The following is a 23,809-nucleotide window of genomic DNA, read 5'->3' on the forward strand; positions in this document are numbered from 1 at the left end:
CCCTCCAACACATATACCAAGTAAAGTGTCCAATTAGAAGGAGACAAGGGCGTTTCAGTTGGATTGGTGACACCGGGACATGACGGAGGCTGTGTGTGGGTGTCACATAGTGTCTTGAGACGGGTGTGTATCTGCTACAGATGGATGCCAGCACTCCTCCCCTGATGACTGTTTTGGCAGTTCAGTAATAGCACCCCCTCTGCCAGTCGAGGCAGCCCTTCACCAGTGAAAGCATCATGCCACTATAGTCAGAATAAAACTCCCCCATTCACAGTAATTACATCCTTGAATACGTTCATTTTGAATCCCTTTGGAACCCGGCCAAATCCCATTTAAGCAAATCATCTGGGGAAAGTGCTTTAATTGGAGTGTTGGTGGAGTGTTTTGCGTTGGGATAAGGGCATCATTCCAACCATCGAGTGGCCCTTTCCTGTACATCTGTGTACAGTGATTTGTTGGAGCAGATCAGGATAGACTGTGGGCGGACTTTAGAAAACCCACATATTTTCTGTCTCCATTGGAAATGTGTGTCTGATTTTAAATGTGAATATCTGTACTGAATATCTGTATAATATCCCTACGAAAGTAGGGATATTATTGTATCATACTACTCTTTTATGCCTCTTTTACCCCAGGTAGGGATGTCACGATACTAGAATTTCTACTTCGATATCGATACCCAGGAAAATATCGATACTCGATACCATTTTCGATCAAGAGGCATACAAATAAAGTTAGACAGATGGACGGACAGACGCACACTTCTCCATAATCTAAGGTTATCTATCTAAGCCTATCCTGATCTGTATCATCAACAGTTTTGATACCGTAAATGCTTTCTTTTAATGAAAAATCACTGATTTTTCACTCCCTATCATTGGTGGGTATCTGTTGCTTCAACAAGCTAAACATGTTCTGATGGCTAGAGTGGGGGATGTAGGTGGTGGGGGCCATGGTGCCATGAAGCTGAATGGCTACACACTGCCATGGTGGTCTTAACGAGCTTAACGAGCTTTACGCTTGTTTAAAATGCACTGCGACGGCCTCTCATTGTAAGGAAGGTACTGGCAGCCCTATACTTTTTTTTTGTGGGGGATTAAAAGTTGTCACCAAATGGCATTGGAATCCAAAATTCACTGATCCCAATTTTGAAATGCTGTGTGAGCTCAGTTTCATTCCCAAATAATCAGCTGTGTGCACTAAGTCAACACTTACATAAGCAAAAGGTCATTTGTGAATGGACGTCCGTCCCGTCACGAAGTGATCACATCATGTCCCCTCTGTGTGTTCCATCATGTCACAAACAATGACTCCCTAATCCAGCTGCGTGTGCTGCTGTGTCAGAACGGGGGGGACCAGATTAGAGGGATTAAAACTACAGAGAAATTGGCAAAGCACCTGGTTTTTATCCTGGTGGTAATCTCCTCTAACCTAACCTCCACTCATCCCTCCATGTCAAAAAGAGAAATCCCTCCGTGTCTCTCTAAAAAAACAACTGGTGAGGAGGACAGACCCTGATAGAGGATTTTACCGCACGTGGCCAAATAACGGCTGCTGGTTATGTAATTTTTGCACAGACATTTGATTATTATTCACGAGGAGGCTTGCTTACTGATACTAAAACATTCTAAAAGGTTTTTAAATATTTAAAAAATTGGTTAGGATTTTATTATACAGTGTTACACAATTTCCCTCTGTCTTTTGTCATACCACCAGCCCATCTCTGGGCCTCCATCATAAGGATGCTCATGTTGTTAGTGATGTTATACAATACAGAAAGCAGTACTCTCTCTGTTGTTCAAAAGGATTTTGAGCTCCTTCAGTTCTGTTCTGTCTCCCATGGATTGACTCATGATTCCACCTTTTTCCGTCTGTGAATTTCTATTCAAGTTGCACACGAATCGTCGTCTCCTCGGGCTCGAAAACAGTCATGTTTTAATTAAGGATTTGGCAATCATCAAAGGCCTCTCCTCCTCCCACTTGCTCTCCGGTGTGAAATGCAAGACTACAATAGATGTGTGGTTACCGACTACATCTCCTTGACACGGCGGATTACCGTCTAATCCTATCCAATCTCAATCTGTGCTCTCCCACCCACTGTTTCTATCAAGATTAAATTAAACCACAGTCAACATTATAGATGCATGGACGTCCACAGATTGATTTGTCTCTTTTAAGGTCATCGTTTGTCTCAACAAGTATTGAATATCCCTTCATCTCCAACCGCCGACATGCTGTTTGTGGTCTTTCATGTCACTGACCTAATGTTCTCATTCCACATACTTAAATCCTATCCTTTCACATCATTTCATCTCTCACGATGTTGCCGCGTGTGGTTTGAAGTAAGGGATGTGCCGATCCGATACTCGATATCGGTATCGGACCGATACTGGCCAAAATCACTGGATCGGATATTATCGCGCGGGGGGGGGGGGGGGGGGGAGTATAATCCGATACGATCCATTAGCTTTAACTATCGTGTAAAGGCTTAACTAAACATTGAGCGACATGCTGTGTAAAGAGAGTCACGACAGTAGCTTGAACTTCTGTGTGTGAAAAAGTTCAAATCAAAAGAAGCTGCAGTATTACAGAACCGAGTCATTTTGGGGGGCCTAGGCCTTCCTTTAGTGGAGTGAAATAGTTTGAACGCGATGTTTAGATGTCTAAGCAAACCTCAGCCAGACAAATGTATTAACAGCTGGTTTAAGAGAGGGAACAAGGCGTATGTATGGGATTTGCATCGTTATCGGCAGATACAGTACTCAAGGTCGCAGTATCGATACCGGACAAGAAAAAGTGTCATGGAGCCGTCCCCAATTTGAAGCATATTACAGTGAATAAACAAAACAAAACGATACATGCAAATGATGCAATCTTACGCCATGTTCACATTACAGGCAAATCCGATTTGCTGATAAAGTCATTAATCATCATTATCTTGATTGGTTTCCCAAATCAGATTTGGGAGTGTGTCCGCACTGCCACAAATCTGATTCTCAAGTCGGATCTGTGTGTCCAGACCTAAACAGCCTATCTGCATGGGTTGCTATGGTAACGACGTGGGCGTCGGTAAATACGTACGTTGGTGACGTGGTTTTCCCGTGCAGAAGCATTTGATGACGAGTTGCGAGTGACGTTCAAATCAGATTTGGTGGATCTGCGCGTCCGCACTCAAGTCACATCAGTCGAAAGCAGATTGGAAACGACCTCCATATGTGGTTTGGGACAAGTGACACAAATCAGACTTGGCGCATCCAGACTCATAAAACCAATCTGGATAAAGTCATTAATAGGTCACTAAAGTTCACAAATCAGATTTGGCCTCCTAGTCTGAACATGGAATGGTGTCGGATTTGCTTTCAGTGTTTGTCGCTTCAGTTCAGATGTTGTGGTGGTTGTTGTTGTCGTTTGTTCTTCCTTCAGTGTTCAAAGTGTTGTCTTGATCAAAGTGATCCGGTCTTTGAGGGAAAGTCCAGTAGGTGTTTTGTTGACAGATTTCTGTCCTATGCTTTCTGCCAGATAAGCAGGAGTGCTGATAGAGAGTCATTATTCTTTTCTGTTGCCAGATGAATGCAAAAGGTTCATATATGAGATATGTATATATGGATGATGCATTGCTGCAGGATGCGCACCTGTTTTCTGCCAGATAACATATTTAAATGGTTGCTGTTAGCTATGGCTTCTGGCCAGAATCATTCAATGCTTTATTCCCCCCACTGTATTTTATCTCCTCTCTTTTCTTTCCAGTAGTAGGAGAATTCAACCCAATTTCAATGTATGTATGTATGTATGTATGTATGTATGTATGTATGTATGTATGTATGTATGTATGTGTATGTATGTATGTATGTATGTATGTATGTGTATGTATGTATGTATGTATGTATGTGTATGTATGTATGTATGTATGTATGTATGTATGTGTGTATGTATGTATGTATGTATGTATGTATGTATGTATGTGTATGTATGTATGTATGTGTATGTATGTATGTATGTATGTATGTATGTATGTGTGTATGTATGTATGTATGTATGTATGTATGTATGTATGTGTATGTATGTATGTATGTATGTATGTATGTATGTGTATGTATGTATGTATGTATGTGTATGTATGTATGTATGTATGTGTATGTATGTATGTATGTATGTATGTATGTGTATGTATGTATGTATGTATGTATGTATGTGTGTATGTATGTATGTATGTATGTATGTATGTATGTGTATGTATGTATGTATGTATGTATGTATGTATATGTATGTATGTGTATGTATGTATGTATGTATGTATGTATGTATGTGTATGTATGTATGTATGTATGTATGTATGTATGTATGTGTATGTATGTATGTATGTATGTATGTATGTGTATGTATGTATGTATGTATGTATGTATGTATGTATGTGTATGTATGTATGTATGTATGTATGTATGTATGTGTATGTATGTATGTATGTATGTATGTATGTATGTATGTATGTGTATGTATGTATGTATGTATGTATGTATGTATGTATGTGTATGTATGTGTATGTATGTATGTATGTATGTATGTATGTATGTATGTATGTATGTATGTATGTGTATGTATGTATGTATGTATGTATGTATGTATGTGTATGTATGTATGTATGTATGTGCCTCACATGATTGCTTTTGTCCTGCTATCAGGACGTGCAACTGATGTGAACGGGTCTGAAACATTTATTAAGGACATAAAGGAACAGAACTCTCCAGCGGTCGGATCACGCTTTAGTACCTTGTGTTCAACTTGTCTTATCAAGAATATACGGCCCGCAGAGGTTAGGTGATCTTCAGCTGTTGCAGTGCAAGTGCCTATCTCTACCGCACAAATTTACAGACCACTTCAGCGCAACTGGGACACAACAAACCGAACCCACAGTACTTTCTAAACTACATTACAGTCAAGAACTTTTTCCGATGGCTTTTAATCCTTGTTAAACAGTTTCTGTGAAAAGACGTTCTCCGCTCCCAGTAGAAACGTCACCCCCCACCCCCCCACCCCCACCGTGTAGTGCGATACCTGAGTACATAGAGAAGTTATTAACTGATTTTTAGGGCTGATAATGGCGCTGCTGTGATTTAGCAACGTCAGTGCTCCGAGTCCGAGGGGTAATAAAGCAAAGTTTAAAGTTTCATTTCTCATCTTCTCAGACAAAGTGCTGTGGCCCAAATGACAGAGAGAGGAGCCGGAGTGGCGCTGAAGATATTGCTTTTCCCCCCAGTCTTTGTTCACGGGGCCTTTTAACCACTGCCGGCAAAAGTCATGGAAAAAGAGATGATATTCTTTTTCCTTCGCAGCGTTTTTACACACTCGTCGTGCTGAATGATTTATTTTCAGGCCTCCCTGCTACTTCCCGAGTAAGGACTTCTGCTCAGTCCGCACGTCTCCCACTGCCACTGCAAAGTGGACTGGTCGCCGCCGGGCACTTTGAGGCAGCCGTTCTCCTCTCCCCCCATCGCCGGCTCCATGAACGCCACGCGCTTGTTATCGGTTGGGATTTTGAGCCGGTGGTCCGCGTGGCCGCCGGTGGAGGAGGAGGAGGAGGAGGGGGAGAAGATGGAGGAGAAACCGCTGGGGTCGTAGGCGGCGAGGGGGACGAGGGCCGCCGGAGGTCGGGGCTGCTTGCAGCAGCCGCAGCGGCACGGCGTCAGGTAGAGGTACACCAGGATGAGGACCATGGTGACCGCGCAGCCCAGTAGCGTGGTGTAGCCCGTGTTGAACGACTCGGCCGCCGCGGGCCGCACCACCACCGTCACGTTCACCTCGCGCGTCGCGTTCAGCGCTCGTCTCGCATCCAGCGCCGTGCACACGTACAGGCCCGAGTCGTTGACCTTGACCGCCGAGATCTCCAAGGTGCCGTTGGCAAACGCGCTAACGAGAGCGTCGTCATTCGCGCCGCTCCGGGTGACGACGTACCCCTTGCCGCCGGGGGAGAGCCACGTAAACGAGAGGTCCGCGCTACCACCACCGAGGGACGTCTGGCAGTCCAGGCGGACTCTCTCGCCCTCCGGCACCACTATGCTGGACAGCAGCACGGTGACGGGCTGCGCCGCCGTCCTCCCCAGTACCGTGCAGTTGTGGAAGAAGCCGCTGTGTCGGAGGAACCGGATGGAGACGTGCGAATCCCCGGCGTAGATGGTGCAGGTGTGCTCGTCCACAAAGTCCTTCAGGGAGTCGTAGCCCCTCATCTCCCAGTGCCAGAACACGCTGTACATGGAGCACTCGCACGCCAGAGAGTTGTTGTGGAGGAAGAGCCCCTTCTGCACCAACCCGGGCAGGGCTTTCACGTCCTCCCACGGCAACGTGGTCATGCGATTGGACGACAGGTCCAGCATGGTCAGGAAGGGATGACTGTGGTCTCGGATGGAGAAGAACGGGAAGTCGGTGATCTGGTTGAGGCTGAAGTAGGCCTTTTTCAAGCTGCTCAGACCGCCCAGCGCGCCGCCCTCCACCCGCACGATCTTATTGTTGAACAGCAGCAGCTCCTCCAGCCGCCACAGCCCCTGGAAGTAGTGCTGCTCCACCGCGCGGAGCCCGTTGGAGGACAGGTCGAGGTGTCTGAGGCCGCTGGCGTTGTGAAACGCACCTTGGCCCACGGCGCCGAGCTGATTGTGGGCCAACCGAAGGTTCTCCAGCCTGGGCATCGGGGTGAAGCTGCCCGGAGCCAGCCAGGACAGATGGTTGTAGCTGAGGTCCAGGGTGATGGAGGAGGAGGGCAGCGAGTGAGGTAATTTGGTCAGCCCGCTGGAGCTGCAGCTCGCGGTGTCGGACGTACAGAGGCATGCGGAGGGGCAGGTCTCCTCAGAGCCACGGAGAAGCAGGCAGAGCAACACCAGAAGAGGGCCTGGGTACAGTCCAGAGGTCATTTTTCTGCACGTGGGTTCTTCTCCCGTTGGCTCTCCCTGGTTTAGATAAGAAACAGTATGGTAGTATATTAAAAACACTACTCCAAACTATCCAATGCACACATTCTGCGCGGCACGTGGTTATATGGTTAATGTCATATGTCGTATGATATGGGAAACCCTATGGAGGAAGATGAAAAATGCCATGTATTAGCCTAAAATTCCTTCACTCGAGAAAAATCTCATAATCCACATCTTGAATTTAATTTATGCAAAGCTACATGTCTTCTTTAACTTGACAAATTAGTTATGCGGATCTTAGAAAAGAGCCAAGTTAAAGTCACTTCAAAGTATTTCGAGGTATCTCTAGAAAAATATGACACATTTTATCAAGCGCTGCCATCGTCCTCCGTGAAGTAGGGAGGAAGAGAACTTGATGCGACCTTTAAAAGTCATACTCGTGAAGATAGGCGAACACTTCTTAAAGGGGAGAAAATACTTTACCTTAAAATAATGTGTTTATCCTCCGCCGGTATCGGTGACTAAAACCTCATCATCGTCACAGATTGGTTCAATCAGAGTTCCCACTGCTGACTGACAAGTGCTGGATCTCCAGGGAAGGAGGGAAAAGTTCACCTCGTATCCTGAGAAGTGAGCAATGCTTATTAGTCACTTCCACTCCCAGATAAAAGAGCAGGTCCCAAACCACCAAGTCCAGAGTAAATAACACATGAGATTCTCACTTTACAGGGCTTTTCCCCCCACCGGCTCAAAGTTGCATTCCATCGACGGATACCCTCCACATCGCTGCCTTAATCCTTATCCGTCTCTCAGATCCTGCTCTCCCCCAGGCTCCTGTGGAACGATCTATTGCTCTGGCCTGTTTCTTCAGCCAAGTTGAAGGACGCTCCCCTACTGGCTTTCTCCTCTCCTCGCTCGCCCCCAAAAGAGAGTGTCGCTCGACAAACGTCCCGCAGCACTTTTCTGCCTCGAACAAAATCAGCAGAGAGCTTCACCTAATCTCCACAATCCCCTCCTCCTCCTCCTCCTCCTCCTCCTGTGTGTCATTTAGAGAGCAGCCCTGTGTCTCTCGCCCTCATCATTAAGTAATGATGCTGGTGGCTTCCCTCTATCCCTCTCTCTCTCTCTATCTCTCTCTCTGACTCTCTCTCCCTCTCTCTCTCTCTCCCCCCCCTCTCTCTCCCCCTCTCTCTCTCTCCCTCCTCTCTCTCTCCCTCTCTCTCCCCCCTCTCTCTCTCTCCCCCCCCTCTCTCTCTCTCCCTCTCTCTCTCTCTCCCCCTCTCTCTCTCCCTCTCTCTCCCCCCCCTCTCCCCCCCCCCCCCCCCCTCTCTCCCCCTCTCTCTCTCTCCCCCCTCTCTCTCTCCCTCTCTCTCCCCCCCAGATTTCTCACAGTATTTTGTGTTGAATTGTTAGTATTTTGGCTACTAACAGATTAGTATACAGGCTGGGGTGCTTTCCTCGTGAGTGTTAAGTTTGTTATTTTTGGTAACTTTTCACCAGCAATCCCACAGGAGCGAAAGTTGGCTAAATCAATTTTGCCTGTTTGTAGCGCCATCTGTCTCACACGTCCGTTTTACACATTATTTGCAAACGCCTCCATCCCTGTGTGTTCTCCTCACTGCATGAATTTGGGCGAGGCGTGTCGGTCCCCCCCTGTCGGTCCCCTCTGCCCGTCGGTCCCCTCTGCCCGTCGTCCCCTCTGTCGGTCTTAGTGAGCCTCTGTGCAAAAATATGCTGCCTTCTTCCACGCTCTCTGACATCAGCGGTGTGTTGATCTCTCCCTACCTGCTATCCTTAGGCTACCTCAACATTTATATTTTAGTGACTTTGGCTGGAGAGATTTTACCTGTCCCCCCCCCCCCTCTCTCTCTCTCTCTCTATGTCTCTCTCCCCCCCCCCCCTCTCTCTCTCTCTCTCTGAGTGCCTTATGATGTGACCTCATAGGACACCATCCCTCCTTGTATTTTTGAGCCCCTGACATCCTCCCTTCGCCTTCGCTGTGGGCTTGACTTAGATAGATGCTGCCCATGCTGCTTGGTCATGTGACTTAGGCCACGTTCACATTACAGGCAAATACGATTTGCTGCTAAAGTCGTTAATCATCGTTATCTTGATTGGTTTCCCAAATCTGATTTGGGAGTGTGTCCCACACTGCCACGAATCTGATTTGGCCAAGTGTTCAAGTCGGATCTCATAAAACCAATCTGGATAGAATCATTAATAGGTCACTAAAGTTCACAAATCAGATTTGGCCTCCTAGTCTGAACATGGCCTTAGATCACTGGTTCTCAAATGTTTTCACATGAAGGATCCCTAAACTGACAAAGATTAGACCACGGACCCCCATTTGATAGGATTTTGTCTCACGGTCCCCCATCTGATAATAAGATTGATGCTTTTAGATGTTTTGTTACAGAAAGTGTAAACCCATGACCAAAATAGTCATTGTGTTACTTATGAATGGAATTATAGCGACAATAAATTACCCCCCTTCTGGCTGGGGGACCCCCTGGAACCCCCTCAAGGACCCCTGGGGGTCCCTGGAGCCCCATTTGAGAACCACTGACTTCGATAGATGCCACTCATGCTGCTTGGTCATGTGACTTCGATAGATGCCGCCCATGCTGCTTGGTCATGTGACTTCGATAGATGCCGCCCATGCTGCTTGGTCATGTGACTTCGATAGATGCCACCCATGCTGCTTGGTCATGTGACTTCGATAGATGCTGCCCATGCTGCTTGGTCATGTGACTTCGATAGATGCCGCCCATGCTGCTTGGTCATGTGACTTCGATAGATGCCACCCATGCTGCTTGGTCATGTGACTTCGATAGATGCCGCCCATGCTGCTTGGTTATGTGACTTCGATAGATGCCACCCATGCTGCTTGGTCATGTGACTTCGATAGATGCTGCCCATGCTGCTTGGTCATGTGACTTCGATAGATGCCGCCCATGCTGCTTGGTCATGTGACTTCGATAGATGCCGCCCATGCTGCTTGGTCATGTGACTTCGATAGATGCTGTCCATGCTGCTTGGTCATGTGACTTCGATAGATGCCGCCCATGCTGCTTGGTCATGTGACTTCGATAGATGCCACCCATGCTGCTTGGTCATGTGACTTCGATAGATGCCGCCCATGCTGCTTGGTCATGTGACTTCGATAGATGCCGCCCATGCTGCTTGGTCATGTGACTTCGATAGATGCCACCCATGCTGCTTGGTCATGTGACTTCGATAGATGCTGCCCCATGCTGCTTGGTCATGTGACTTCGATAGATGCCGCCCATGCTGCTTGGTCATGTGACTTCGATAGATGCCGCCCATGCTGCTTGGTCATGTGACTTCGATAGATGCCGCCCATGCTGCTTGGTCATGTGACTTCGATAGATGCCGCCCATGCTGCTTGGTCATGTGACTTCGATAGATGCCGCCCATGCTGCTTGGTCATGTGACTTCGATAGATGCCGCCCATGCTGCTTGGTCACGTGACTTCGATAGATGCCGCCCATGCTGCTTGGTCATGTGACTTCGATAGATGCCGCCCATGCTGCTTGGTCATGTGACTTCGATAGATGCCGCCCATGCTGCTTGGTCATGTGACTTGGATAGATGCTGCCCATGCTGCTTGGTCATGTGACTTCGATAGATGCTGCCCATGCTGCTTGGTCATGTGACTTCGATAGATGCTGCCCATGCTGCTTGGTCATGTGACTTCGATAGATGCCGCCCATGCTGCTTGGTCATGTGACTTCGATAGATGCCACCCATGCTGCTTGGTCATGTGACTTCGATAGATGCCGCCCATGCTGCTTGGTTATGTGACTTCGATAGATGCCACCCATGCTGCTTGGTCATGTGACTTCGATAGATGCCGCCCATGCTGCTTGGTCATGTGACTTCGATAGATGCCACCCATGCTGCTTGGTCATGTGACTTCGATAGATGCCGCCCATGCTGCTTGGTTATGTGACTTCGATAGATGCCACCCATGCTGCTTGGTCATGTGACTTCGATAGATGCTGCCCATGCTGCTTGGTCATGTGACTTCGATAGATGCCGCCCATGCTGCTTGGTCATGTGACTTCGATAGATGCCGCCCATGCTGCTTGGTCATGTGACTTCGATAGATGCTGTCCATGCTGCTTGGTCATGTGACTTCGATAGATGCCGCCCATGCTGCTTGGTCATGTGACTTCGATAGATGCCACCCATGCTGCTTGGTCATGTGACTTCGATAGATGCCGCCCATGCTGCTTGGTCATGTGACTTCGATAGATGCCGCCCATGCTGCTTGGTCATGTGACTTCGATAGATGCCACCCATGCTGCTTGGTCATGTGACTTCGATAGATGCTGCCCCATGCTGCTTGGTCATGTGACTTCGATAGATGCCGCCCATGCTGCTTGGTCATGTGACTTCGATAGATGCCGCCCATGCTGCTTGGTCATGTGACTTCGATAGATGCCGCCCATGCTGCTTGGTCATGTGACTTCGATAGATGCCGCCCATGCTGCTTGGTCATGTGACTTCGATAGATGCCGCCCATGCTGCTTGGTCACGTGACTTCGATAGATGCCGCCCATGCTGCTTGGTCACGTGACTTCGATAGATGCCGCCCATGCTGCTTGGTCATGTGACTTCGATAGATGCCGCCCATGCTGCTTGGTCATGTGACTTCGATAGATGCCGCCCATGCTGCTTGGTCATGTGACTTGGATAGATGCTGCCCATGCTGCTTGGTCATGTGACTTCGATAGATGCTGCCCATGCTGCTTGGTCATGTGACTTCGATAGATGCTGCCCATGCTGCTTGGTCATGTGACTTTGATAGATGCTGCCCATGCTGCTTGGTCACGTGACTTCGATAGATGCCGCCCATGCTGCTTGGTCATGTGACTTCGATAGATGCTGCCCATGCTGCTTGGTCATGTGACTTTGATAGATGCTGCCCATGCTGCTTGGTCACGTGACTTCGATAGATGCCGCCCATGCTGCTTGGTCATGTGACTTCGATAGATGCCGCCCATGCTGCTTGGTCATGTGACTTCGATAGATGCCGCCCATGCTGCTTGGTCACGTGACTTCGATAGATGCTGCCCATGCTGCTTGGTCATGTGACTTCGATAGATGCCGCCCATGCTGCTTGGTCATGTGACTTCGATAGATGCCGCCCATGCTGCTTGGTCATGTGACTTCGATAGATGCTGCCCATGCTGCTTGGTCACGTGACTTCGATAGATGCCGCCCATGCTGCTTGGTCATGTGACTTTGATAGATGCTGCCCATGCTGCTTGGTCATGTGACTTTGATAGATGCTGCCCATGCTGCTTGGTCATGTGACTTTGATAGATGCTGCCCATGCTGCTTGGTCACGTGACTTCGATAGATGCCGCCCATGCTGCTTGGTCACGTGACTTCGATAGATGCCGCCCATGCTGCTTGGTCATGTGACTTCGATAGATGCCGCCCATGCTGCTTGGTCATGTGACTTCGATAGATGCTGCCCATGCTGCTTGGTCATGTGACTTTGATAGATGCTGCCCATGCTGCTTGGTCATGTGACTTCGATAGATGCTGCCCATGCTGCTTGGTCATGGTGGTCCTGACAAGCTCTGATTCCTGTCACAGTGAATTAGCTTTGCCTCCCAGCAGCCGACGCCTCCTCACCCCCCCCCCCCCCCACACACACACATACTGTAAGTGCTCAGGGCTTTTGACTGACTCCCACTCACTCACTCACTCTGCCAAGAAGAGACACACAGCCAGGCAGCTCCCCATGGATTCAGCTAGCTCAGCGTGATGGGGTTCACTCTCAGAAGGTGGTGGTGCTGATGGGAATCCACAAGCAGGTGGAGGCAAGGGGAATGTCAGCTGATGTTGCCAATGTTAGGTGTTGGGTCTGAGATCACTGTGTTGGAATGTTCCTCCACAGTGGTTAAGAATGGGATTAAGGAAGGAGTGAATGATCTTGGATGGAGTGAATGATCTTGGATGTATCTATAGCCAGCTTAGAACCATCTTGGATCATGTGGATTTACCCACACTCTTGTCCCCAGGCTCGTCATCAACTTGGCTGAAACCTTTCAGAAATATGAACGCCCACACACACATGCACACATGAGATGTGCTTTGAAAGGATTCTAAACAAACCCTTCTAGTAGATGTGATGTTTATGTGGGTTTATGGTGGAATTTGCCCCACAGTGATTTGTTGGTTTTTCTGCAAATTGAACTCCGTCCCACAGTAATATATATATATATAGATATCCTTGTAGGATTTGAAATATTCATGAAATATTGAAATATATTCATGAAATATTGAAATATTCATGTTTCATTGACTTTTCATTTTAATGTATCGTGTAGAATTCCAATTTACATACTGTTTAATGGACCGCTCAGACAAGACGTTGATGTCCATGTCCCCAAATTGCAAGTGGTCCGTGTTAAGACCTGCACAGCTGCTCGGTGCTCTGCTGATCTGGGTAAACAGGAAGTGAGTCATGGAGCTCTGCGGTGCACTCTGAGGAATAGGAGGCTATGTGGCATTTGGATGAGGTCTAGCATCACAGGTGGGTTCAGTGCCAGCACACGTCTATGTCCAAGTCCCCAAATTGCAACTGGACCATGTGAGACCTACACAGCGAAGGTGCTCTGCTAATCCACGTAAGCTGGAAGTGACTCACGGAGCGGTGCACTCTGAAGAGCACGAGGCATCATCATCATCATCATCATGTGGTGAGATATTTCGTTTTAACCTTTAAATAAGTCCATTTACTAGAGAGTAAATTGTAACATAGTTTATTTACAAAACAAAAGTCCATACACGGATCCGGATCACTGCCTGCTCTCACTACTTCCTTAAGATGGCAAATGACCTCGAACAAAGGAGGTCTTACTTCTTTATAACCTTTGGTCTAGGCTCCGCCCAGACACTGTGTCTGCAGTTCACAGCGCCCTCTATCTTCCTGGAGTAGTAATGAACAGGATTATTTATCTACAGTTCCCTCCTTTTTTTCCTTATAAGGAAAAACTTAACTGAGGGATTTATTATAAAGTTGCTTTTTGGTTTTGCAACTTTTGTCTATCAGCATACATCATCAGCATTTTGACATCTCACCCCATCCAGAGATGCGCACAAGCAGGTCCACAACGCAGCCTTTCCCAGATCACATAATCCACGAAGTCCAAACCACTTCTATGAATCAAATGACCCGGGAACCATGCTATGAACCACCCTGCACACAGCTCTGCACTGAGTGCGGTGACTTTTAACAGCTTATTCACATGCAGAGGTAAACCTACTTTTTCCATTTGCTTTCCTTCGAAGTAGGGAAAGGCCTCTGCGAGCTTCTATTTTTATAGAACCACTCACTTAAAAAGCCTGTGCATAACCTAGCCTACCAGCGATACCAAAAGTCTATGATGATGCTTATTATATAATGATAATGTTTATACTATATTATAATAGGCCTTTTATACAATACTTCTAGAATTAATTAGTTACATACTCTAGTACTAGACACAACATACATTCAATTCAATCATTTACAGTACATATTATTACACTTAACAGCTTTCAAGGTTTATAGTTCACTATCAATTATGTGGCATATGTTTCTGAATTCAATTAGGGAGTGCAGGATTCTTGTGGCAGTTTTATTTCTTCTTCGTCCTCGCGTTGGGTCGTCTTCATTGGCTCCACCTACTTGCTATTCACACACACTCCATCCATTCCACTTCATTCATTAAATCAATATCCTTTCTCACTGCTAAACTGTCTGTTTTATTGAAATGTTCCTTTGTCTTGAACTCGATGTCTCCCTCGATGTTCCTGGTTTTCCTGAAACAGAAAATCTAATCTTAGTTCTCCTTTTACATACATCAGTTTATCTCAACAGTCCTGAGTATCTTCTATTCCGAATTAACTGCTCCCTCCTCGGTTGATCTAACCCTAGGGGATAAGAGTGTTAATCATATTCATTATAACCAGCGTTCATGCAGACATTACAAAATGAAAGTCAAGGATTTTCCAGTACTTTCCATAACACTATGTTCATTGTCAAGGATTTCACATAACCAAGACTTCATGGCAGCTGTAAGTTTGGCTCAAAAGCCATCAATTTTACAATTATTTTATTGGGTATTTGATAATTTATTGGTCTAACAACACAAAAGCTTAACTTCTGTGTGATCAGATCAAACCCCCTCTTTCCTCACGTTCCACATTATTTGTTTCTGTTTTGCATACGCTGTTTCTACTTGGCTTAGACAACCTGTATGATGATAGGGTTAGCCTTAGGTGAGGGAAAATTGCAAAGTAAACTGGCTTATTAATCAATGTGAGGCCACATTTAGTATATTTTGAAAGACAAACCAAGGACCACTCAAAATCTGTCCACAAACCTCATTCGGCCTCAGGCCCGTGCTTTAGAAACCTGTATTGAATTTTCAACTTGCCAATTCATCTCAAAATACTGCACACTCCAGATTGCACATGTTCGCTTAAAATCACACAGTATCTCAGCATTAAACTAAAACAATAACACTACTACAATTGCAAATAGCTGAAGATTATTCAACAAGAAACATTATACAAATATAACTCTTTGTACTCAACTTATCATTGGCGACTCTTTCTGCAACACTGGACAATTTCCCTCATTATTTCAACATTTAAATTTGTACTGTATACATTTTCATACTCACCAAACTATTTTTCCTATATTTTCATATTATTAATTGCTATATTCATTGATTGTATCACACATTTTCAAATATTAATTGTCCAGTGTTCCATCAATGAGTCATTTCCTATCTGTTGCATTGAACCCTCCTCTTTGGCTCTTTGTATCCTCCGTCTCCACTTCCTTCTCTGTAAAGACACAAACATAACTTAAATTATTTACATGGCACCACACAAACATGGATCTTCAGGATTCTCATTTCAGTTCAATTGACATTAACAGCATAATTTGTATAAAGAATGATTCATCTCACCTCTTAAATTGATTCCTTTTCAAGATTACCTGCCATGGATTCGATCCCCTCCACGACTACTTGTCCAATAACTTTGGTTATAACAATCAACTTTTCATAGTTAGTTATGAATTAGTTAGTTTGGTTAGTGTATTAATTCATGCAGTATTTCAGCTGTTCCCATATTTCCACGTCATACTTACCTTACTTTCTAATCCTGTAAACAATTAATCACACAACAAATAACACAAATAACCATTCTCTATCTACAGTATTGAGCTCACTTAGATTCTATAACAAATAAAATTCTCTCCTAGTCAGTCCGAAAATGTCAAGTCCGTCCCTTTCCCTCTCATACACACAGTCACAAGTCTGAACTCCGAACTCTTCATTATTCTCATTATTCTCCGCTTCCTTTCCCCCTCTGAAAATCGCTTCCAGATTTTCACTCCATTGTCCATCTCTGTATAACAGACAAGCATACAGATTAATGACAATTTACACTTTTAAAAAGCAAGATTATTTTCTCCATCTGCAAACCTCCAGACTTCCTTATAACGAAATAAAATTAGACTGAATATTACTTAACCAATACATTTTACTTTAGTTGGAGTTTACCCAATATGGAGTTCACATTCAAATTTTGTTCTTCAAACCCTGTTTACAATGACAGACAGACGGCTCTTCTCTGTCTTCAAATTAGCATTTCAATCACTTTTGCTGCAATAAAAACCTTTGATCAGCATGACTTCCAATTCTTTTCAACTCCCCTTCTGTGAAAGGAAAATAGTACCAAAATTCTGTTGTCTTATTAGTTCCTTTTAAATGATTACCCTCTTTCCACGCTTTATTATGCTGAAGCACTGACTAAAGGCTCTCCTCTCTCCTTGGTATCTGAAAGATAAGAGTTACTACTACATCATTCTAAAATGACACCGACTTTACATTGATATAACATCTTGCTGTTGTTCTTCTCCTGTAACCAAAAGCTTGCACTGCGGCCTTTTCTTTGAAACAAAGCCATCCTGCATACTCACACCTACTGGGGAACAATTGCTTTCACATCCTGTAGTGAGCGCTCTTGCTCATTCTGTGAAATTAAAATTTAATTCAGATGTTTAATTTCCCCACTAATAGATTTGTTAATCACCACATGTCCGACCTAAAGGAAAATATTAAATTAGGAATAACAGCTTTTCTTCCTTCCTGCAAGTAAAGTAATGTTATGCTTCACCTCAGAGTTTTACATGACATCACCTCTCAGCCTACAGTCCCCTGTAAGAAAATTAGCATTTAGATTAGATTATTATTAAGTTCCCCCCCATTGCCCTGTTAAGTCTCAGAAATTCACATGACATGACAACATTGTGTAAATGTCTACATTTGCTTGAAACTTATCAGCTCTTCACTACTGTGGTTTTTTTTTTCCAGCCGCTCATCTCATCTCGGCCTGTTTCTGAAATGTTAAAACCAACATTAATACCCTTCATAATGTACAATTCTCCTGCACACAACAACTGCCTCCTCTCTTCCTCCCATTCCAGAACAACTTGATTCCCTTCCTGCAGCCCATGGTTCCGTTTCTGAAATACACACAAAATATGTTAACCCCTAGCATAGATATCCCATTTTCATTTATTACTTAATTTTCTGTGCTCTCAGTTTCTCCAGTTCAGCTGGACTCCGTCTGAAATAAAAGAACATAGTGCTTTATTTACTTGTGACTTAATCACGGTAGACAATTCATTTTCTCTTCTTCTCAACTTTCAGCAAAGTTAAATATGGATCTTCATAAAGCAGTGTAACACAATAAAATACTAACAAAGGAATTCTAACCCACAATGACTTCATCTGAAATGAGGTTCATCGTGTTGTTTATATTTATAGCCTTCACCTTGTTTCTAATTCTAATTGGCAACATAAATTGGAAGAATCCGAAATTCAACTCAAAATATGGATATTGATATTACCATAATTAGACAATTCTGTGTTATTTAGTCCCAACCAAATTTTCATTTTGCTCTCCACCTGAAATCTTACCATCTCAAAGTCTCACTCAATGTTTTTGTTCTCTACCCCCTCACCCCTACTTCAACTCTTCTTATCTCTGTTTAGGAAGAAGGGATGAGATGCATTGTCACTATGTTAAATAACTAAGTCCTTTTACCCAACTGGAGTCATTCTGTACTCTTATTCTTCAAGGAGCCTGCACATTGTAAGGACACTCCCTTATTCTGTGCTCCTCACTCTTACAACAAAAGCATCCTGTCCTCTTGTCTCTGTTCTTTTGTCTTTGATCAGGCTGCCCTGCTGTCACACCCCACCCCCCCCTATTTACCTGAAGGGAGCGGGGGTGAGGTGGCTTCCTGTGACATCCTTCTCTCCTTTCTTTTGTTGCAATTTCTGTTTGCTTTGTATTTACAAATGCCTCAGTTATACTTATTTTCTCCTCTCCTGTCAATAATTCTACACTCTCCTGTTTAACTATCTGTAATTGACGCATAGCTTGTACTAAGAATTCCTCTGCTTGTCTTTTGGCGATCTGAGCAGCCCATAAATTGTATACTATTTCATGTTCCCTTCGGGCCTGGTCATCCAATTGTTTAAGAGATAATTGTTCTAACACTGCATTTAATTTCGCTTTCTCAAAAGTGCCCATAGCTGGCCATGAACCCTGTGTCCAATAAGACCACTCAGTTGTCTTTTCTGCTGCCATGAGCCCATACAGATTCATCATTTCTTGGATAGGCAGGATTTTCTTATCTTGATTTCTCAACTCCATTTCTGAAAATTACACAAATAGGTTATTACACAGCAAAGTTTCCCCTAATTCTACTTTATTTTACCAAGTTGCTTATTTACTATACAATCATGTGCTTTACTTCTAATCACGTTTGAGTATAATATTTGTAGTTTTACACATGCAGTACATTCATTCACACACAAAGACTACAAGTCCCTTTGTCTTTGTGAACAACACTCAAAATGGCCGCCAGCCATCTGCTCCCCAACTCACACAATAAACAACCGGCGTAAAGCAGCTGCTGGCTTATAAATTAATTCCCTAATTATTAAGCCCCAGCTGAGGATAGAAACTATTGATGTGATAGTCAATGATTTTCTTTCATACAAGCCGATTTAACAAACAACCGCGGTAAGACAACACAGCCACATGCAACAAATTCTGCTACCATTGTTCATCCCAGCAACTGAATAGCATTCACACTTAGAAGCATCGTCTTATTAAATTTGTGCAACCACAACTGGTACTGCGTCTCATTTCATTTCAGTAATATACAAAATCTCCTGAGTGCCACTATCTCAGAGCAGCCAGCTTTTAAGCTTACCGTTTCTCACATAAAACTCCCTTCAACATTCCTTACCATACACTTTTTATTTGCTAGCTAATTCAGTCACTGGATGACTAACGTACGTTTATTCCTTATTTATTTATATAGCGCTAATTATCTCCCAACCGGGGGAAATCCGGCGACTTCAAAGCATTTACTCCGCTTCCTCTAAGGATTTACTGTGGTCTCATGGGTCGCCAATGCGACTTCCGATTCCTTGTTAGCACATTAGCCACTGCTAACTATTGTACTAAACAGTCTCCCAGAACAGACAAGTTGGGTCTCTATCTAGAGCATATACTTTACAGGCCTCTAAGGTCTCATTCACACACATTGTGAACGATTCTGCTCCTGATAAAAACCCCATCTAACGGTCAAATGCTTCCACCATATGTGTATAGCTGCATTCGCCAGAAGTAGATGAAACAGTCTGTTTTAAGAGACTACTGAACAAAGGATCGTCCCCCCCCTCACAGCCTCTAAGGATTTTATTTATTTACCTAGGTTCTTAATTCTCTCTCAATGGTAGGCCTACACAATCAGCAGCAGAATATCTGTTACATCAATAATATGATTAGTTACCGAACTCAGTTACCTTATAATGTTTAAATGATTTTCCACCTAGTGGATCCTTGAGGCTCCAACTTGCCTCTTAATCAAATTTCCCAATAGCAACATAGCGATCTTTCTTCCACTCTATTCTTTATGCTCTTTTAATCATTCGGCAACCAATCATCTATTGGGCACATTTAACACACAACACACTTAGACTTTTGTATTTCTAAATAATCAAATTACAACTCACCTTGGCTTTCCATTTGCTTCTCGCCGGCCTGCTCTGCCTGTGTTGTTGTTGATTTGCGCGCTCCACAGGAATTCAGGTCCGACGTGAAACAATGGCCCCAAACCTCAGGCCCAAAGCCTGCTCTGACTATACCACTATACTTCCCCCCTCGACACGGGTTTCGGCAACCAAACTGTGGTGAGATATTTCGTTTTAACCTTTAAATAAGTCCATTTACTAGAGAGTAAATTGTAACATAGTTTATTTACAAAACAAAAGTCCATACACGGATCCGGATCACTGCCTGCTCTCACTACTTCCTTAAGATGGCAAATGACCTCGAACAAAGGAGGTCTTACTTCTTTATAACCTTTGGTCTAGGCTCCGCCCAGACACTGTGTCTGCAGTTCACAGCGCCCTCTATCTTCCTGGAGTAGTAATGAACAGGATTATTTATCTACAATCATCATCATCATCATCATCATCAACCTTTATTTAATCAGGCAAGTTCATTAAGAACAAGTAACGGCCTGAGGCTATGTGGCATTTCAATGAGCTGTATCATAGGTGGACTCAGTGGCAGCATGGATATGTCGGTGTGTTGGATTGTACATATTCCCAGTACGATTGTGCGAGGAGCACGGCCGTGTTCTCGGGCAGCACTTCTTTGGTTTGAGGATTGTAGTTGTTGCGTCATTATTTATCTTATTGATTTCCCTTCTGTAAAACATCCAGCATTTGAGAGGGGAGCGGCCATTTGTCTTCATCATTGTCCTCACAGATCAATTCAGTCAAAACACGAGCAGGTAAACAACACGAAGAAATAGTTGACTTTTTCTATGTCGACTTATTCCCTCAAATAATTAAATTATTATTTTGGTTCTACTGAGTGCCCATGTGTGGATTCAACAGTCACAACATTCACAATCTCTCTCTCTCTCTCCCTCCCTCTCTCTCTCCCTCTCTCTCTCCCCCTCCCTCTCTCTCAGTATCTCTGTGTGCCTCTATTAATGTCTGTATGTCTGTTGACAGATTGGACAGTGGCTCTGGCTCTGCTGCTCTGTAAAATCCCTAATCTAACTAGTATCTGTGGAAGCCCCATCTATCACGCCACTGCTTTGCAAATCCTGCCTTCTCCTTCGCATATATTTGATTAGACTCGGTGGTATGCAAAATGGGCCGGTCAGATCGGCCCGGTTCAGAGTGGACCTCAAAGCTTACAACCCTGACCCTGACGCATCCGGCCCCCAGCAGAAAGTGATTTTCTCTTCACCATCTGCTGCAGAGAGAGAGAGAGAGAGAGAGAGAGAGAGAGAGAGAGAGAGAGAGAGAGAGAGAGAGAGAGAGAGAGAGAGAGAGAGAGAGAGAGAGAGAGAGAGAGAGAGAGAGAGAGAGAGAGGCGAACAGAACAGCAGCAGAGGGAAGTGTCCACTCTTATCTTACCCTTGAGAAGCAGTGAAGCTCACTAAGAGCCGATTCTGTAAAGCTTTTTATTCTCAGATGCTGCATTAAAGTGATAGAATTCTGTTTAGACCTTCCTGCATTATATATATATTAGGCCTTGGCCACACTGATCCGTCATAAAATGGACAGAACAGATAGATGGATAGATTTATGTCCGTTGCATGTACAAGTAACCTACTTGTACAGCAGGTGGCGGTAAGCACCTTGAAGGTGTCAGCGACCCGCCTATAAACCGAGAGAAGAAGAAAGCTGGGCGTCAGCTAGCTGTTGGCTCTGTGCGCTACGTTACTTATGTGGCAATAAAATGCCACCGAATGACCAGATTAGATGGTGAAATCAGACGGTGACACTGACTATCACGTTGTACAACAGCGGGATGGTGTACACAGCATTAATTATAGCCTCCTTCACTGCCTCGGCCGCCATCTTCTTTGAAAAGTTGAAACAAATCTCGGAACGCCTCCTCTCGAGACCTCGACTCTGATTGGCTAAACGGACAGTGACTATCTGACCATCCGACCATCCGATACGTCCATCCAGAAAAAGTTCATCCCTCTTCAACTTTCTGTCCATCAAAACGTATGCAAATTTTCTGGATACGTACGCTTCTGAGTGCTCCACGGACAGTCGGACAGCTGTCATTGAAAATGAATGGAAGTGAACAGAGAAATGAACGCACACGGACAGACACCACGGATCAGTGTGGCCAAGGCCTTAGCGTTGGGGTGGTATCCAATTTTTGATGCCTTTAAAACTTCCCTGAATTTTCCTGTGATATACAGTATTAACTGTGCCACTACATCGTCCACGTCATCATTGGGTGTGACATCACTCGGCGATTGTGAGGCATGAGATGACGTCATCGGTGGTTATGACATCATCCTTAACGTCGGTCAGTGTTTCTCCACTTGATTCCTGCTCCGCTGCCTGCTGACCTTCTCTGTCAGGGATTGGCTGTTTTTAGAGCATAGTCCTCCTAATCATACCAGGCTCTCAGTGGAAAGGCCTCAGGCATGTCTGGGTTGAGCCGACTAAAGCAGAGAGAGAGAGAGAGCTGCCCTCCAAAATCAGACCATCAGACTTCGCCTCCTGTGGCCGTCACCACTTTGCCAGTGGTGTCCCATTAAGTGGAGAGCTCTCTTTGGAGGCTTCTCTGCTGGTCTTAGTGGTGATACGGGAAACCTCCTCTGCTGACTCTCAACACACTCCACTCACATCGATGATGGCGTCCTTGTCTCTGTTCTCCAGCTCGACAATGGCACAAAGTCGCACTGCATGGTGGTGGGACTGCTCTGGCTGTCACCGCAGGACATGATGGAGCTATTAGCATGGAACGTCATCTCGTAATCGTTCTTCAGCATCCTGTACTCCTTGTTGGCCTGCTTCAGCGTGGCCTTACTGACGTAGTACACCTTGCCTTGCTCCACTAAAGGAAGAACCTGTCCACCTTGTTGAAGGCTGTGATCCTGATCTCCCCCACTCTCATCCACACTGTCAAAGGAGAGCTTGCCCTCTCCTCTAGAGTTACTCCAGGTGTGGATGCTGGACTTGCATAGGGGTTGAGGCTCACGAGAGGGAACATTTTTACTGGAGAGTTTTGCCATCATGGGGGTCTTCTCCACAAAACCTCTGCCACGGCCTCGGGCCAAAAGAAGGCTCTGCTCTCTTGACTTTTATTATAGATATGCGCACATTGCACAGAAGCATTTTTATGATGGTAATGAAATGAACACCATTGCTATTTTCAAATACCCCAGGATACAGTATTACCTATTAGCTTATTACCCAACAACCCTACATTATATAGAATGTAATGCTAGCTCCTTTAGAATGCAAGAGAGCAGAATTTTGTAGATTACAACTGTCACTATAATAATTATGTTTTAAACAATATCCACAATAGCTTATGTCCATGAACATCACAAATGCAAAAAAAATCCTATTTTACCTGGACCATATGAAAAAGCTGATTATTGTTATCACATTCAATCACTTTTTTTTTTTTTACTTAATGTCCTCTCCTATTTATATTTTCCTTTAAAACAAACAGACCAAGGTAATATGATTAGAGGCCATTTACACCTGGCATTAACATGTGTTTTCTGTCATCCGATTGTAATCAGATTGTGCTTGACCACTTGAAAGTACAGGTGTAAACGCCCCCCAAGACACATTGAAGGCGGATTGCAATCTGATCGGCCAAACCACCTCTGGAGGTGGTCAGGGACGCATTGTGTACACATTGAACACGAGTGTAAATGCAACGTGTCCTCTCAATCTGGATACGGCAACTTTATGCGGATTGAGAGGACACCCATTTATCTGCCATCA

At 44.8% G+C, this 23,809-nt stretch overlaps 1 protein-coding gene across 1 annotated transcript; it reads right to left on the reverse strand.

Moving 5' to 3' along the window:
- Nucleotides 1-5,366: 5,366 nt before the first annotated feature.
- LOC310780770 (amphoterin-induced protein 3) lies at nt 5,367-6,899 on the reverse strand (the record flags this gene model as incomplete). The annotated part of the gene is made up of 1 exon (XM_083641274.1): nt 5,367-6,899. The coding sequence occupies one exon, from the start codon at nt 6,897-6,899 to the stop codon at nt 5,367-5,369; it is 1,533 nt and encodes a 510-aa protein (XP_083497400.1).
- Between the last annotated feature and the right edge of the window lie 16,910 nt (nt 6,900-23,809).

The sequence above is a fragment of the Poromitra crassiceps genome (genome assembly GCF_964638095.1).
Source record: "Poromitra crassiceps genome assembly, chromosome: 8".
In the NCBI taxonomy this organism is placed as follows: Eukaryota; Metazoa; Chordata; class Actinopteri; order Beryciformes; family Melamphaidae; genus Poromitra; species Poromitra crassiceps.